Source organism: Andrographis paniculata, unplaced genomic scaffold (genome assembly GCF_009805555.1).
Source record: "Andrographis paniculata isolate CXL003 unplaced genomic scaffold, ASM980555v1 Contig15END, whole genome shotgun sequence".
NCBI lineage: Eukaryota > Viridiplantae > Streptophyta > Magnoliopsida > Lamiales > Acanthaceae > Andrographis > Andrographis paniculata.
In genome coordinates, this window is record NW_026137435.1 from 975,907 (window position 1) to 992,160 (window position 16,254).

At 34.5% G+C, this 16,254-nt stretch overlaps 2 protein-coding genes across 13 annotated transcripts; both read left to right on the plus strand.

Moving 5' to 3' along the window:
- Positions 1 to 402: 402 nt before the first annotated feature.
- Positions 403 to 2,968, plus strand: LOC127261324 (AT-hook motif nuclear-localized protein 1-like). The gene is made up of 6 exons (XM_051289635.1): positions 403 to 447; positions 617 to 868; positions 991 to 1,046; positions 1,413 to 1,544; positions 2,000 to 2,161; positions 2,594 to 2,968. Exons 2-6 carry the CDS (start codon positions 667 to 669, stop codon positions 2,633 to 2,635), a joined length of 594 nt encoding a protein of 197 aa, XP_051145592.1. The 5' UTR covers positions 403 to 447; positions 617 to 666; the 3' UTR covers positions 2,636 to 2,968.
- A 4,191-nt stretch (positions 2,969 to 7,159) lies between these two features.
- Positions 7,160 to 15,477, plus strand: LOC127261332 (AT-hook motif nuclear-localized protein 1-like). Of its 12 annotated transcripts, none has more exons than XR_007840906.1 (13): positions 7,160 to 7,305; positions 7,851 to 7,989; positions 8,098 to 8,153; positions 8,471 to 8,919; positions 9,005 to 9,281; positions 9,404 to 9,949; positions 10,411 to 10,572; positions 10,860 to 13,475; positions 13,584 to 13,639; positions 13,976 to 14,107; positions 14,384 to 14,455; positions 14,566 to 14,727; positions 15,116 to 15,477. XR_007840906.1 is itself a non-coding variant. In XM_051289645.1 (8 exons), exons 5-8 carry the CDS (start codon positions 9,056 to 9,058, stop codon positions 15,155 to 15,157), a joined length of 486 nt encoding a protein of 161 aa, XP_051145602.1. In that variant the 5' UTR covers positions 7,164 to 7,305; positions 7,851 to 7,989; positions 8,098 to 8,153; positions 8,471 to 8,919; positions 9,005 to 9,055; the 3' UTR covers positions 15,158 to 15,477. The 12 variants fall into 12 exon arrangements, 5 of the variants coding, with proteins under 5 accessions (XP_051145602.1, XP_051145631.1, XP_051145609.1 ...); XR_007840904.1 differs by lacking the exon at positions 14,384 to 14,455 and having other exon boundaries at positions 8,471 to 8,611; positions 8,734 to 8,919; XR_007840905.1 differs by lacking the exon at positions 14,384 to 14,455 and having other exon boundaries at positions 8,471 to 8,607; positions 8,734 to 8,919.
- The last annotated feature ends 777 nt before the right edge of the window (positions 15,478 to 16,254 follow it).

A 16,254-nucleotide genomic window follows, 5' to 3' on the forward strand; every position in this document is an offset into this window, starting at 1 on the left:
CGGGTCAAGTAGTGGATCCTACTTGGACCCGGACCCGATTAATATACTATTAATATATTAATTATATATATAAAAAAATTAATTTTTAATAATATAAATTATATTAAAAAATGTTTTTAGTTTTTTTTATTATTTTATTATAATATTTTTGAATAAAATATATAAATTTTAATATATGTCGAGTTCGGATCCGGTTCGAGTCCAATTTTAAGTTAAATATTAAGAATTTTAAAAAAAGATTCGGGTCTTGTCGGGTATTGTTCGGGTCGGGTTCGGGTCGGGTCTTGGGTTCCAACCATCTGTATTCTGGCCGGGCCGGGTCGGGCCGGGTCTCGGGTCTGGCTGGACCTGAGCCATTGCCATCACTACCGTCTTGCCTACTTCTCAGCATTGTGTAAACCCTACAGTCCAGCCTCTTACTTCATCTTCTCCGTTTCGTAATCCGAGGTAAAAAACTGCTAGTCCATTTTTGTAGAAGTTTTTTTAACTCAATTTCTGATCTTCTGAACTTGGTGTTAGACGAGTCATTTGGCGATTTGGGATATTGTAAATTTATAGATGTGTATTTGCCTTTTATTCTCGCTTTGTTCCTCAATCTTTGTATGTTTTTACACAGATACTTTACAAAGTAGGAAGGTTTAATTTTTCCATTTTCTTCCTCAATCTATGGCGCGCACAAGGCAAACCCCATACGTCTTCAGAATGTTCTCCACGCTAAGGCTGCGGGGTGCATCCTCCACCCCAGGCGCGGTGGGTGGGTCGACCTCCAACCCTGCCCCTGCCGCTGTGGGTGGGTCGACCTCCAACCCTGCCCCCGTCGCTGTGGGTGGGTCGACCTCGAACGCTGCTGCCGGGCACCACTACTCAGGTAAGCATAAGATCTAATCTTCTAGAGATTTTTATTATCTCTTTGCATTTTATAAAATAGTGATCCAACTATAAGAATTTGATCAAACCCTAAACACTACTTCTGACAAATTTTCCTTGCAGAGTCTTCCAATGCCGAAAACTGCAAAATGAAGATTCTCTCAGTCAATGAAGGAGAGGTACTTATATATTTTGACATACTGATGATTTCTCATGTTAAAACTCTTGAGATTACATGTGTTTTTGTTAACTTTGTATGATTTGCTTGCATTACAAGCATTTATATTTGTATCGTGTAATGTTATGCCACGTGTTGTGAAGGTGTAAATCATTGCACTTTCCATAAATTGCTATACTCGTAATTTTGTATGTAGCTACATAAATCAACTGCATTGATTGTTTGCTTGCTTTGATGACGATGCTTTGTCACATATTTATCTTTTCATAGCCGTTAAACAACACTTTATTTACCTTGATGAGAGAGCTTGTTTTATTCATACCACTTTCCACTTGTAAGATACTGAACTTATTGGCATATTTTTCAGGATCTATTAGCAAAAATTTTCAATGCTACTACCACCGAACCAGGGATTGTTTTCGTAATAACAACCACTGGGACATTATCCCGCGCCACAATCCGACTACCTGCGGAACACGGCGAACCTAGAATATACGAGGTTTCCTAAATTACTTACATCTATATTGACTTTTCATTCTAATTTGCTAGGAAGGTACCTTTGGTTTGTTTACTTGTGCTTTCTCGGATTTTGTTTATTTGATTATTTTTTTGTTTATCTGCGTGCTTCTGTAATGTTTTTTCATCCATCTGCACTCGTACAGAAAATGTTTCATTTAAATGACATTTTATTCAACTACTTGCCTTTGATGTTAACGATTTTATGGTTGCACTTATATTCAATTTGGGAATGACACAAATCATTGAATTGGATGTTTTATCAATTATATGGCCAATTCAATGCTATGCTAGGAATTGCACTTTTTTTAAGTACAATTAAATATTTAATCTTCAAGTAATAAATATCGGTACCTTTTGATTAGGAGCATGTTTCTCTAGTTGGTCTTCTTTCCTTATTTTATAATATATATATTTTTTATGTGCCTATGTGTATAGGGTCCGTTTCACATTCTTTCAATGGTCGGTTCCTTTGTTCCATCTAGAGGTGGACTTCAAAGTGGCAATGATGGAAGGCTGAGTACAGCCTTACTTCAGCCGGATGGAACAGCATTTGGCGGTATAGTAGCAGGACCTATGATCGCCGCATCTTCTGTACAGGTTTGTTCCTTTCTTGAAAAGAAGGATTTTGATTGGCACCACTAAATTTGTGATAAAATTAACTACTGATAGAGTAATTACTGTAGCTGAATTAAAATGCCTGAGCTTAGCAAAAGATGTTGATTTTAATTTAATGACTAAAGTTGCTACATAACTAATAAAATATACATCTAATATTCAATAAATTAGAATAGAATGCTTACATTCGACATAGTCATTAGTGTGACAAGTTAATATTTGATTGGAAGAATTTTTTATTCATCAAGTGTTCCACTGTATGCAATAGTGTTGTGTCTCTTTCTTTTTCTTGTTTCTCATGTGTTGTTGTGATCTCTCTTATATGTATTTGTGAAATCGGACTCCAAAATAAATATATGTAGCCAACTCATCCCATAAATGTCTTTTATGACATTATCTTTCCTTCAATTGCAGATTGTTCTTGGTTGCTTGCCCCATGACGAGGGTGAGTCGTGAGAGAAGTAGAGGAAACCACCTGCAGAGTTTGATTCTTCATAAATAAAACTGTATATGGTGCTTGTAAACCGAAAATGTTGTCTTGATATTAATTCTATAGAAGATGTGTTGTTGGTTGTATGTTATGCACGTGTTGTAGCATGTTATTTCATATTTTGTGGTGATTATCAGCAACATATACTATTTAAATTTAGTTTTACTTTAGAGCATTATAATCATGATTTTCATGGCACCTTGGCGTCCTGGCAGTGCACCGGCAGCAACAGGCAGCTTGCCTCACCGTTTTGCAAGGCTGGCGTCTTGGCATCACCAAACCCAATTCGAATTGTTTTGGCTCAGTGTTTCTTTATATTAATAATTATGTTTTCAACACTCTAAGTTAATTTTGTATTTTGATGGTGATGTTTCAGTACGGTTATATTTTATTTTAAACTTATGAAAAGTTCACTGATTTAAGGTTTACCATTTTTTATAATATACTAATAAATATTCGAAATTTATAATAGGTAAATTGCCATTGCCAATTTGTCAACATGGTGGCACAGTGTCATCTAGGCGATATGATAATCCGATGGTGCCATTCCTGGAACTTCGAAGTAACTAACCTTTATTGCAATTTGTATACGTGCATTTGAAATATGGCTTTCCTTCGTCTATATTGGTGGTTAGATTGTTGATGCTGACTCTGTGGAATGTACATTAATTGGTTGTTGGATCAAACCTGTGTTACATCTATAATCAGTGTTCCACTATGACCAATGAATGAAGCAAATAGAAATTGTGAGTTGTTAAGCGAACAAGATCTGTATAAGCACCGGTGTATTTACATGGAGCTAATGGATATAAGTGATAGCAATGTGAGGTTGTATATTTGTAATGTAAACAATGGGGAAGATGTGAGAAACTTTCTCATTGTGGCCAACACCTATGAAGTGATTCAACTTTTGAATGACAGTAAAGGATGAATTAAACGAATTTATGCTTATAAGAAATAGGTGAGTGAAAGGATGAATGTGGTCCCAGCAGTTACTTAGGCATGTATTGTTGGTTTTGTTGGCACTTAGTCACTACTCTATAAAATAGTAATATTAGGAAAAAGAATTTCGGCAGTGGAAATGGGAAGTTACGGGCATCATCTCAGCAAGATTCTACCATAGAAGAATTATTCAACAGTAAAATTTGAAATTTTCAAGATGATTGATTTTTTCAAAAAAAAAAATATATATATATTAAAAATTTAGATGTACTACCGGTAATTGATATTGATATTCAACTCTTTAACAGTTCATTGAATTTGTTACTTTATTTCTCCACTTAAAAATTTCTTAAGGGTTATGGTGAATCATAAACTGAAGCCTACGATGCCATGTCAAAACATTCCGTTCAATTCTAATCTCAAAATTTGACATGCAAATTTTCTATCTCAGCCCAAAAAAGAAAAAGCCCGTATTATTAATCTTTTATTGAAATGAAATAATAATTTAGAGTTCGTAAAAAAATTTTCTGAAAGTTTTCTTGTGTAAGGTGAAGAATATTGGAAACGTTAGACTCCTAAAGAGAGGTCCACTTTAAAAGAAATCCAAACCATATCCAATCATTTATTGCACAACCAAATCTTTCATTCTTGTAAGTGTATAAGCACTTGAAATCAATCGAGTCGTCAAATTCCAAAATACTATGATATCCCAAAGAGTGTCATTCCTACCAACAATAGACTCTTACCTTTTTATGATTTTTCTCCATTAACCGGCATTTAAGAAGCTCAATCTTCTCAAACTAATGTAAAAAGCTCAATTCTCTCTATTCCCACTTTGTTACTTTAGCTTCTTTCAAAGAATTACCGAACTTTCACACTTAAAAACATTTGACTCCACAAAATTTTCATAATCATGACTGTGTCGCCTAATCCCAAGGTATCATTAAAAAGGTATGTCGGTAGCATGAATGGTCTTTTTTATTCGTTAGAAAAACAATTTTAGTCAACTTTATCACAAATGACTACACATCTCAATACTTCTAGATGTTTTGGCGTACCATCCATTCAATCACTCATTATTTTTTTACATTTAATACAAATCTTGTCAAAGAATTCCCCACATGGTTTTATCATTAGTGGACATTCTATGATCTAAAAAAGTATGTAATAGTTGAATTTAACTTTGATTTAAAAAGTTATATAGAAAGATGAAGATGAACTTCAATAAGTTCTATTCTTCCATATTGAATTCAAAATCCCTTGTATATTTCTCTGGTATTTTAGATCCATAAAGGTTTTCGACAAACCAAACCCATTGTTATTTTTTCAAGAACTCAATCAATTAGTGGAATCTATTTCAAACTCAATACTATGATCAACAATTGGTATCGTATCTAGTTAATACAAACTTCCTTTTCTTTGTTTTGGCATATGAAACAAAAATGCTGAGTGCTGTCACGCTGTCATACTGACACCATATGCAATGTGTATAAAGGATGGTGTCATTAGCTGCAGAGCTTGTTTTGTTCCATTCCAACATGCTACAAGAATGACCAAAATGGATGGTGGAATGGTCAACTTATTATATGACATGTTGAAAATATTAGAACAGAATTTCATGTGAAAATATGAAATGCTTGGCAGAACTCAGTCAACACACAAGATAAAAACAACATTTATGGAAAGTTGGAGAGAGAATCAAATATAACGAAATTGAAAAATAATAATAATAATAATAATAATAATAATAATAATAATACTTGAATTTAATAAATTATTTTAATTTCCAAGCCGAGGCTAGAACAAGTGCACCTGAACACCCACATTTGCTCTGGAAAGTCCATCAAAGCTTTAGTGTTTCTGCATCATCACACATGCTCCTCATATGCTATTTTCCAATTCCGGTAGTAGAAATGACTGTGGATGAGTTAATGTCATAAAATTATATACCTTAATAATGAGCGGCAACTAGTGGAGAAAAAAATCACAATTTCTCATAATTTTTAAGTTAATTATTTTGAAATTGACAGAAAAAATACAATAAATTCTTAATTCAAGAGTAATGTAGAAAATTAAAAAGACAATTCTTCACACTTGAGTTGTTTAAATTAGATTCTTGATAATATTATGGAACTTAACTATCTATGTCTATGCATGCATTGCATTGTTAACAGGTATAGGCAACAATTATGTACAACAGAGCCTTATCTACCTGCTTAGTTACGAATTGAATTTAACCTCAATTAAAAAAAAAAGATCAGAGGGATAGGGCCACTAGTTAAACAAATTGATAATGATTAATAAGACATATGTGTTTGCATATTGGTCTGGTGACAACGGCTTTGCTTAGAAATATTGGTTATGGATGTAAAGTTTCGTTGTAATCCCTTAGGTCAAATACCAATCAAGTCATGAGTCAAAGGAAATACATAAACACCTTGCTCAGTCCTCTATATCACTTAAATACCGACTTACACTTCACAATCACTTATATCCATTGTTTCATCCAATTTCTACCCTGCTACACATATATTATTGTTTTTAAAGTTGGACTAAATTATGTTTTAGAAGCTACATTATTTTTCAGCCCTTCGGTTGTGTTAATTCATTTTACTTTTTTTAATCAAACTTATCAAATTCTCATATTCTCTTAGTTCGACTTGAACACGCACCGGTCAAAGAAATTTTTTAATTTTGACGATGTTTTTAGAATTACTATGTAGGAAGATCTATTATATTTATTTTTATTTTTATACTTATATTATTTGTTATACTTTATCTTAAATATATTTTAAAAATCTCGCAAAACCTTTTCATCAAGGGCTTAATCCCTGAAATCAGTTATCTGCGTAATTTTATTACTATTTTATGAATAGTAGGTCCGGTATTCAATTGTGTAAGAATCTTGAATTTCATGATCAAACTTGTTAATGTACATTTTTATTTCATTAGAGATACAGTGGCTAGAGAATTAATAAAAATTGGAGAAAAGTATTATCTTCCACTAAATTTGAGTCGTGCATGAAAAGTATATATTGTAATACATATTATTAACATAGTACCTATTTTTGTTGTAGTGGTAAGTTTCAATGATGTGTTGCAATTTTTGAAATTTATTTACTGCCTATTTTGTTTTATTTAGGTAAGAGTGTAATTTTATTTTTAGCAATGAAGGCCCTAAACACTCAATGAAATTTTAAGACAAAAAGCTAGGGGAAAGAGTAAGATTAATTTCGACATGTGATATTTGAGGCCCAAATTTATCCAAAGCCCAAGTGTAAGAACCAAGCTAATTTTCTAAGGCCCCACTTGTCTGGCTGAGTATTGAATCAGAAGGCTATCGAGAACAAATGGGCTAATAACTAGTAACCTCCTGGAACATTCCAGAATATTCCAGGAATGCCGGGATTGCCCCTTGACCAAGTTGATGTCTATCCAAATAGACAGACTTTATCCTTGTCAATTTTTTACATAGACAGAGCTTATCCAAGATATACTATAACATGTGTTAGGCCCAGCCCATTATAGAGTCTATATATAGAAGAGTCATCCTCATTTGTAAACTACCTGAGTTTGAGAGAAATACACATCTTACTAAGTTAAGTGAACCTTGTGCTTGTTTTCCTTTCTTTCCGTATTTTGCGCTTCCGTGTGAGAGCCAAGGAAATTATAGGCCCGCGGGAAGGTGTTCAAGGTGAGGAACCATACAAGCCATTGATTCTGATCTAATATATCTACTATATGTTGTACATGCGCAGGCAATACTTATTCATATCTTATGTTATTCTCTCATTCATATCTTCTCCTTTCTCTTTAATCTTCTCTGTAAGATAAGTTCACTCAGTTCTTGTGAAGTTTGAGAACAGGTGATCTTTTTTCCCGTGACGAGTATACTGACCGTGTCTCTTTTGTCCCTTTGTTTGACTGTTCTTTGAGTGATTTTGTGATTGATGTGTTCTTGTCCACTCTTAGTCAAATAAATCTAAGGTTTGTCTTCGAAGTAGCAGTAGATCGATAGTTGTGAGAGGATTAGGGGCTACCAAGTTGTTTGGTCGCATCTTTGGGTGTCGGTTCTTGTAATCTTGTGTTTAAATCGTATGTAAGTGGGTTTATTAGGGGCTGAGTTACGTTACATTTGTTTTTTCATTTGATTTCGTGTGGTTTTCATTGTTAAATCGTTCTATCGGTCCATATTGTCATAAGAGTAACTTTTCAATGTTGGAAGGTTTAATTTTTCAGATTGAACTATAGCACACATAAAAGAAATACAACCTCGTCTCCAGAAAAGGCTCTAGAGGCAACGGGCCGGCTACATACTCCACCCCAGCGGCTGTGGGTAGGTCAACCTCCCACCATGCTGCCGGGCCTAACTCCTCTGGTAATTAATATTATTCAATGGAAATCATAACATCTAATCTACCAGAGAATTTTATTATCTCTTTGTATCTTTAAAATTGTGATCTAAGTACGCAAACTGTGCTTGCAGGTTCTTCCAATTCGGAAAACTTCAAAATGAAAATTCTCACAGTCAACGGATGAGAGGTTATATATTTCAACATATTGATAATTTCTCATATACCAAATCTTGAGATTGCATGTGTTTTAAATCTTTTTATCTGACTTTGTATGATTTGCTTGCATTATAAACATTTATGTGTATCACATAATGTTATGCCAAGCTTCGTGGTGTAGATCATTGCACTTCCCATAAATCGCTATGTTCATATTATAGTAAGCATTGATTATTTGCTTTGACGATAATGCTCGGTCATATAGTTTTCTTTCGGTAGCTGTTAAAGAATAATTATTTCCTATCACTTCTATATGTAATGTAATAAACTTATTGGCATATTTTTCAGGATTTATTAAGAAAAATATTGGACGTTACTACCATTGAACTAGGGGTTGTTTTCATAATAACAACAACCACTGGGACCTTATCACGCGCCACAATCCGCCTCCCTACCAAGTTAGCGAACCCAAATTTGTTAGTTGTGTAGGTATACTAATATTTCTAATATAAATAGGCTTGGGCCAATCCAAACTTGGTTAAATAGGCCAAATTTGTTCTGAAAGATTAGTCTATTGGGATGAAGATATATATATTTTTATATATATACAGGCCTAGGTCTTGCCTACTTCTCATCATTTTGTAAACCCTAAAGTCTTGCGTCTTCCTTCATCTATTCTTAATCGGAGGCCAAAAGCAAGTCTGTGGTCCATTTTTGTAGAGGTTTTCGAACTAAATTTCTGATCTAAACCCTAAAGTCCTGCGTCTTCCTTCATCTTTTGCCATTCTTAATCGGAGGTAAAGAACTGCGAATAAGAAGTCCATTTTTGTAGAGGTTTTCTGAACTAATTTCTGATCTCGTGAACTTGGTGTTTTTACACAGATACTTTACAAAGTAGGAAGGTTTAATTTTTCCCATTTTCTTCCTCAATCTATGGCACGCACAAGGCAAACCCCATACGTCTTCAGAATGTTACCCATGCTAAGGCTGCGGGGTGCATCCTCCACCCAAGCCGCTGTGGGTGGGTCGACCTCCAACCCTGCCCCTGCCAATGTGGGTGGGTCGACCTCCAACCCAGTCGCTGTGGGTGGATCGATCTCCACCCCAGCTGGCGTGGGTGGGTCGACCTCCAACGCTGCTGCCGGGCACAACTCCTCAGGTAAGCATAAGATCTAATCCTCTAGAGATTTTTATTATCTCTTTGCATTTTATAAAATAGTTATCTAACTATAAGAATTTGATCTAACCCTAAATGCTACTCCTGACAAATTTTCCTTGCAGATTCTTCTAATGCCGAAAACTTCAAAATGAAGATTCTCTCAGTCAATGAAGGAGAGGTACTTATATATTTTGACATACAGATGATTTCCCATGTTCAAACTCTTGAGATCACGTGTTTTTGTTTACTTTGAATGATTTGCTTGCACAACAAGCATTTATACGTGTACCGTGTAATGTTAAGCCACACGCCGTGAAGGTATAGATCATTGCACTTGCCATAAATTCCTATACTCGTAATTTAGTATGTAGCTACATAAATCAACTGCATTGATTGTTTGCTTTGATGATGATGCTTCTTCGCATATTTATCTTTCCATGGCAGTTAAACAATACTTTATTTACCTTGATAAGAGCTTGTTTTATTCATACCACTTTCCACTTGTAATGTGCTGAACTTATTGGCATATTTTTCAAAATCTATTCGCAAAAATTGTCGATGCTACTACCACCGGACCTGGGATTGTTTTCGTAATAACAATCACTGGGACATTATCCCACGCCACAATCCGACTACCTGCGGAACACGGTGAACCCAGAATATACGAGGTTTCCTAAATTACTTACATCTATATTGACTTTTCATTCTAGTTTGCTACGAGGGTACCTTTTGTTTGTTTACTTGTTCTTTCTCGGATTTTGTTTATTTAATTATTTTTGTGTTTATTTGCGTGCTTCTATAATATTTTTTCATCCATCCGCACTCTTACGTAAAATGTTTCATTTAAATGACATTTTATTCAACAACTTGCCTTCGATGTTAACCATGTTATGGTTGCACTTATATTCAATTTGGAAATGACACTAATCATTGAATTGGATGTTTTATCGATTATATGGCCAATTCAATGCGATGCTATGAATTGCACTTTTTTTAAGTATAATTAAATATTTAATCTTCAAGTAATAAATATCGGTACCTTTTGATTAGGAGCATGTTTCTCTAGTTGGTCATCTATCCTTATTTATATAATTTTTGTGTGTGTGTGTGTGTTTGCCTGTGTGTATAGGGTCCGTTTCAAATTCTTTCAATGGTCGGTTCCTTTGTTCTATCTAGAGGTGGACTTGAAAGTGGCAATGATGGAAAGCTGAGTACAGCCTTACTTCGGCCAGATGGAACTGGGTTTGGCGGTATCGTAGCAGGACCTATTATCGCTGCATCTTATGCACAGGTTAGTTCCTTTCTTGAAAGAAGGTTTGCGATTGGCACCACTAAATATGTGATAAAATTAATTACTAATCCACTATTTTGACAAGTTAATATTTGATTGAAAAGATTTTTTATTCATCAAGTGTTCCACTGTATGCAATAGTGTTGTATCTCTTTCTTTTTCTTCTTTCTCATGTGCTGTTCTGATCTCTCTTCTATGTGTTTGTGAAATCGGACTCCAAAATAAATATATCTAGTCGGTTTATCCCAGAATTATGTCTTTTATGACATTCTTTCCTTCAATTTCAGATCATTCTTGGCTGCTCGCCCCATGACGAGGGTGAATCATGAGAGAAGTAGAGGAGACCACATGCAGAGTCCGATTCTTCATAAATGGAACTGTATATGGTGCTTGTAAACTGAATATGTTGTCTTGATATTAATTCTGTAGAAGATGTTGTTTGTTGTATATTATGCACATATTGTAGCATGTTATTTTGTATTTTGTGGTGATCATCAGCAATATATATTATTTAAATTTTAGTTTTACTTTACAGCATTATAATCATGGTTTTTCTGGCACCTTGGTGTCCTGGCAGTGCACCGGTAGCACCAGGACAGCTCGCCTCACCGTTTTGCAAGGCTGGCATCTTGGCATCACAAAACCCAATATGAATTGTTTTGACTCAGTACATTACCAGACTTAAATTTAACCCTCCCCCAAAAACCTAGGTTGCCGCTACATTTCTTTTTTCCCTTCTCATCCTACTTGCCTCGGTCTCCACCCACCATCACTGGCCGCCGTCGGTCAGTAGTAAAGGTTATTTGTATGTAAGGTTTATCTGCATGTTTATTTCTCTTTTACTCGAAATTTATTTTGTTGATTTTATCTTATTTTCTTGATTTGAGAACTTTATAGTATTTTTTTATAATAATAATTATGTATAACAAAGCATTGTCTACCTGTTTAGTTATGAATTGAATTTAACCTCAATTAAAGAGAAAGATCAAAGGGATAGGCCACTAGTTAAACAAATTGATAATGATTAATAAGACATATGTGTATGCTTATTGGTCTGGTGACAATGGCTTCACTTAGAAATAATATTATTGGTTATGGATGTAAAGTTTCGTTGTAATCCCGTATGTCAAATACCAATCATGAGTCATAGGAAACACATAAACACCTTGACTTGTCCTCTCTATCACTTAAAAACTCGCTTACACTTCAAAATCACTTCTATCCATTGTTTCATCCAATTTCTACCCCGTTAGACATATTTTATTATTTTTAAAGTTGGATTAAATTATGTTTTAGAAGCTAGATTACTTTTCAGCCCTTTGATTGTATTAATTCATTGTACTTTTTTTAAGCAAACATTTCAAATTCTTATTTTCTGCACAAGTCAAAGAAATTTTTTAACTTTGACGATGTTTTTAGAGTTACTATAGACAGACCTATGATATTTATTTTTATTTTTATACATATATTATATTTTATACTTTATCTTAAATATATTTTAAAAATCTTGCAAAACCTTTTCATCAAGGGCTTAATCCCCGAAATCAGTTATCTCCATAATTTTGTTACTATTTTTTGAATAGTAGATCCGGTATTCAATTGTGTAAGAATCTTGAATTTCATGAATTTTCACTTCATGAACACCCTGAACACTCAATGAAATTTTAAGACAAGAAATTAGGGGGAGTACGGTAAATTTCGACATGTGATATTTGAGGCCCAAATTTATCCGAAGCCCAAGTGTAAGAACCAAGCTAATTTTCTAAGGCCCTACTTGTCTAGCTGATCCACGTCTGATATTGATCCACATCCGTCTGATGGAGGTTTTTTTCGTGACCAACATGGAGCTAAGTACTAATCAGAAGGCTATCGAGAATGAAGGGACTAATAGTAACCTCCCGGAACATTCCAGAATATTCCAGGAATGCCAGGATTGCCCCTTGACCAAGTTGATGTCTATCCAAATAGACAGATTTTATCCTTATCCATATTTATATAGATAGAACTTATCCGGATATACTTTAACATGTGTTAGGCCCAGCCCATTGTAGAGTCTCTATATATAGAGGTGTCATCCTCATTTGTAAACTACCCGAGTTTGAGAGAAATACACACCTCACACTAAGTTAAGTGAACCTTGTGCTTCTTTTTCTTTCTTTCCATATTTTGTGCTTCCGTGTGAGAGCCAAGGAAATTATAGGCCTACGGGAAGGTGTTCAAGGTGACGAACCATACAAGCCATTGATTCAGATCTAATATATCTAATATACGTTGTACATGCGCAGCCATTACTTATTTATATCTTATGTTATTTTCCCATTCATATCTTCTCCCTTTCTCTTTAATCTTCTCAGTAAGGTAAGTTCACTCGGTTCTTGTGAAGTTTGAGAATTGGTGATCTTGTTTCCTGTGACGAGCAGACTGATCGTGTCTCATTCATCCCTCTTTTTTAGTGTTCTTTGAGTGATTTTGTGAGTGATGTGTTCTTGTCCACTCTTAGTCAAATAAATCTAAGGTCTGTCTTCGAAATAGCTGTTGATCGATAGTTGAGAGAGGATAAGGGCTATCGAGTTATTTGGTTGCATCTTTAGGTGTAGATTCTTGTCATCCTGTGTTGAAGTTGTTTGTAAGTGGGTTTATCAGGGGCTGAGTTACATTACATTTTTTTCATTTGATTCCGTGTGGTTTTCATTGTTAAAATCGGTTTATCGGTCTATATTGTCATTACAGTAACTTTTCAATGTTGGAAGGTTTGATTTTTCAGATTGAACTATAGCACGCATAAAGAAATAAAACCTCGTCTCCAGAAAAGGCTCTAGAGGCAATGGCGCCGGCTGCGTATTCCACCCCAGCGGCTGTGGGTGGGTCAACCTCCCACCCTGCTGCCGGGCCCAACTCCTCTGGTAATTAATATTATTCAATGGAAATCATAAGATCTAATTTTCCAGAGAATTTTATTATCTCTTTGTATCTTTAAAATTGTGATCTAAGTATGCAAATTGTGCTTGCAGGTTCTTCCAATTCGGAAAACTTCAAAATAAAAATTCTCACAGTCAACGGAGGAGAGGTTATATATTTCAACATACTTATTATTTGTCATATACCAAATCTTGAGATTCCATGTGTTTTAAGTGTTTTTATCTGATTTTGTGTGATTTGCTTGTATTATAAGCATTTATGTGTATCACATAATGTTATTCCACCCATTGTGGTGTAGATCATTGCACTTCCCATAAATCGCTATGCTCATATTTTCATAAGTAGCTACATAAATGAACTACATTGATTATTTGCTTTGATGATAATGCTCCATCATATAGTTTTCTTTCCGTAGCTGTTAAACAATACCTCTTTCCTATCACTTCTACATGAAATGTAATGAACTTATTGACATATTTTTCAGGATGTATTAAGAAAAATATTGGATGTTACTACCACTGAAGCAGGGATTGTTTTCATAATAACAACCACTGGGACCTTATCATGCGCCACAATCCGCCTCCCTGCGCAAGATGGCGAACCCAGAGTATATGAGGTTTCCTAAATTACTTATATCTATATTGACTTTTCGTTCTTGTTTAGGAGGTTATCTTTGTTTTGATTAATTGTTCTTTCTTTGATTTTATTTATTATTTTTGTGTTTATCTACGTGCTTCTGTAATTTTTTTCATCCGTGTGCGCTCTTTAAGAAAATGTTTCATTTCAATTGGCATTTTATTCAACTACTTGTCCTTGATTTTAACTATTTTAATGGTTTCTATTATATTTAATTTTGGAATAACACTAATCAATGAATTTGATGTTTTATCAGTTATACGGCCAATTCCATGTGATGCTATGAATTTTACGTTCTTTTAACCATAATCAAAGATTTATTCTTCAAGTAATAATTATTGGTACCTTTTTTATTAGGAGCATGTTTCCATTGTTGCTCATCTATCCTTATTTATAATTTTTGTGTGTGTGTGTGTGTTTGTGTGTGCCTGTGTGTAGGGTCCGTTTCAAATTCTTTCAATGGTCGGTTCCTTTGTTCCATGTAGAGGTGGACTTCAAAGTGGCAATGATGGAAGGTTGAGTACAGCCTTACTTCGGCCTGATGGAACTACACTTGGGGGTATTGTCGAAGGACCCTTGATCGCTGCATCTCCTGTACAGGTTAGTTCCTTTCTCGAAAGGAGGTTCTCGGTTAGCATCACCTAATATGTGATCAAATTAATTACTGATTCAGGAATTACAGTAGCTGAATTAGAATGCCCAAAGTAAGCAAAACATGTCAATTTCAATTTAACGACTAAAGTTGCTAAGTAACTAATAACTATACATCTAATAATTTGATAAATTAGAATAGCATGCTTATATTTGGCTTAGCCATTAGTGTGACAAGGTATTATTTGATTGAAAACAAATTTAATTCATCAAGTGTTCCATTAATTGCATCGGGAGTTTGTTTATCTCTGTATATGATTGCGCGGTGTCTCTTTCTCTTACTTTTTACTCATTGCAGAAGTATGTTTTTATCACATTCTCCTTCCTTCAATTGCAGATCGTATTTTCTTGCTCACCCCACGGAGAGGATGAGTTTTGAGAGAAGCAGATCGTTTGTGAATCCATCGATTGCAAATCCTCTTATCACCCCACATAAAAATCTCGGTGGTGCTTCAAAGCATAGTTCAATTGTCCATAAATGAAGTGTATATGTGCTGGTAAACTGAATATGTTCGGTGTATATTTATTCTATAGAGGAGGTTGTTGTTGGTTGTATATGATGCCCATGTTCTAGCATCTTAATTTGTATTTTGCGGTGATCATCAACAATATGTAGTATTAGTATTTTAGGGTGTGTTTGTTTGTGGCTTTGTATTTTTGGGATCGGATTTTTCAATAGTAAAAAGTTGAATTTCAATAGTTGTTTAACGTGATATAAGTGATATTGATGTGATATTTTGAATGTAAAATAAATTTGTAGTATATATTTTGAATGTAAAATAAATTTGTGCTATAATATAAAAAGTAAAAGTAATTATTTGATTTGAAAAATTTTGAAGAGAAAAAAGAATCTTAAACATACACCTTAAAACCCATAAAAGAACATAATCTTACTTTTATTACAAAGCATTATAATTAAGGTGTTCATGGCACCTTGGCGTCCTGGCATTGCACCAGCACCACCAGGACAGCTCCCCTCACCATTATGCAAGGCTGGCATCCCGGAATTACAAAAAAACCCAATTGATATTGTTTTGACTCAGTACATGACCAGATTTAATAGGTACTAAAGCTTGTAATCGTGTTTATGATGAAGTAAACACACATTTTTTTTACCAGCTGAATGAAGCTGGAGATCGGAACAATTCTTACACATCTGATAATTATCTTTTCTTTTGAAAATACTCTTAATAGAACTGCTGTGTGCTTCTTATTCCAAATGTTAAGTTGGATGTTCTCCAAGCAGACGACCATTCTTCCTCCAGTTCATAAACATTGAGAAATGATTGGACATCATTAGCTTCACGAAACACAATGCCCTTCATGTTCTCTATACTTGAATATTTTGAAAATTACATATCGGTATGTCACTATATTAGATGAGGTGCTAAATATGAGATAAACGAGTGTTGTTTTGAATGTTTAAGCTCACCAAATTCAAACTATTTCCAAACTCAAGTCATCACAAAAGCCCAA

Coding starts and splice junctions, on each gene's coding strand:
- LOC127261324 (XM_051289635.1), top strand. CDS start 667: ATGGCGCGCACAAGGCAAACCCCATACGTCTTCAGAATGTTCTCCACG. Junction 1,545..1,999: donor GCGAACCTAGAATATACGAG/GTTTCCTAAATT, acceptor CTATGTGTATAG/GGTCCGTTTCACATTCTTTC. Junction 2,162..2,593: donor TCGCCGCATCTTCTGTACAG/GTTTGTTCCTTT, acceptor CTTCAATTGCAG/ATTGTTCTTGGTTGCTTGCC.
- LOC127261332 (XM_051289645.1), top strand. CDS start 9,056: ATGGCACGCACAAGGCAAACCCCATACGTCTTCAGAATGTTACCCATG. Junction 9,282..9,403: donor TGCCGGGCACAACTCCTCAG/GTAAGCATAAGA, acceptor TTTTCCTTGCAG/ATTCTTCTAATGCCGAAAAC. Junction 14,728..15,115: donor TCGCTGCATCTCCTGTACAG/GTTAGTTCCTTT, acceptor CTTCAATTGCAG/ATCGTATTTTCTTGCTCACC.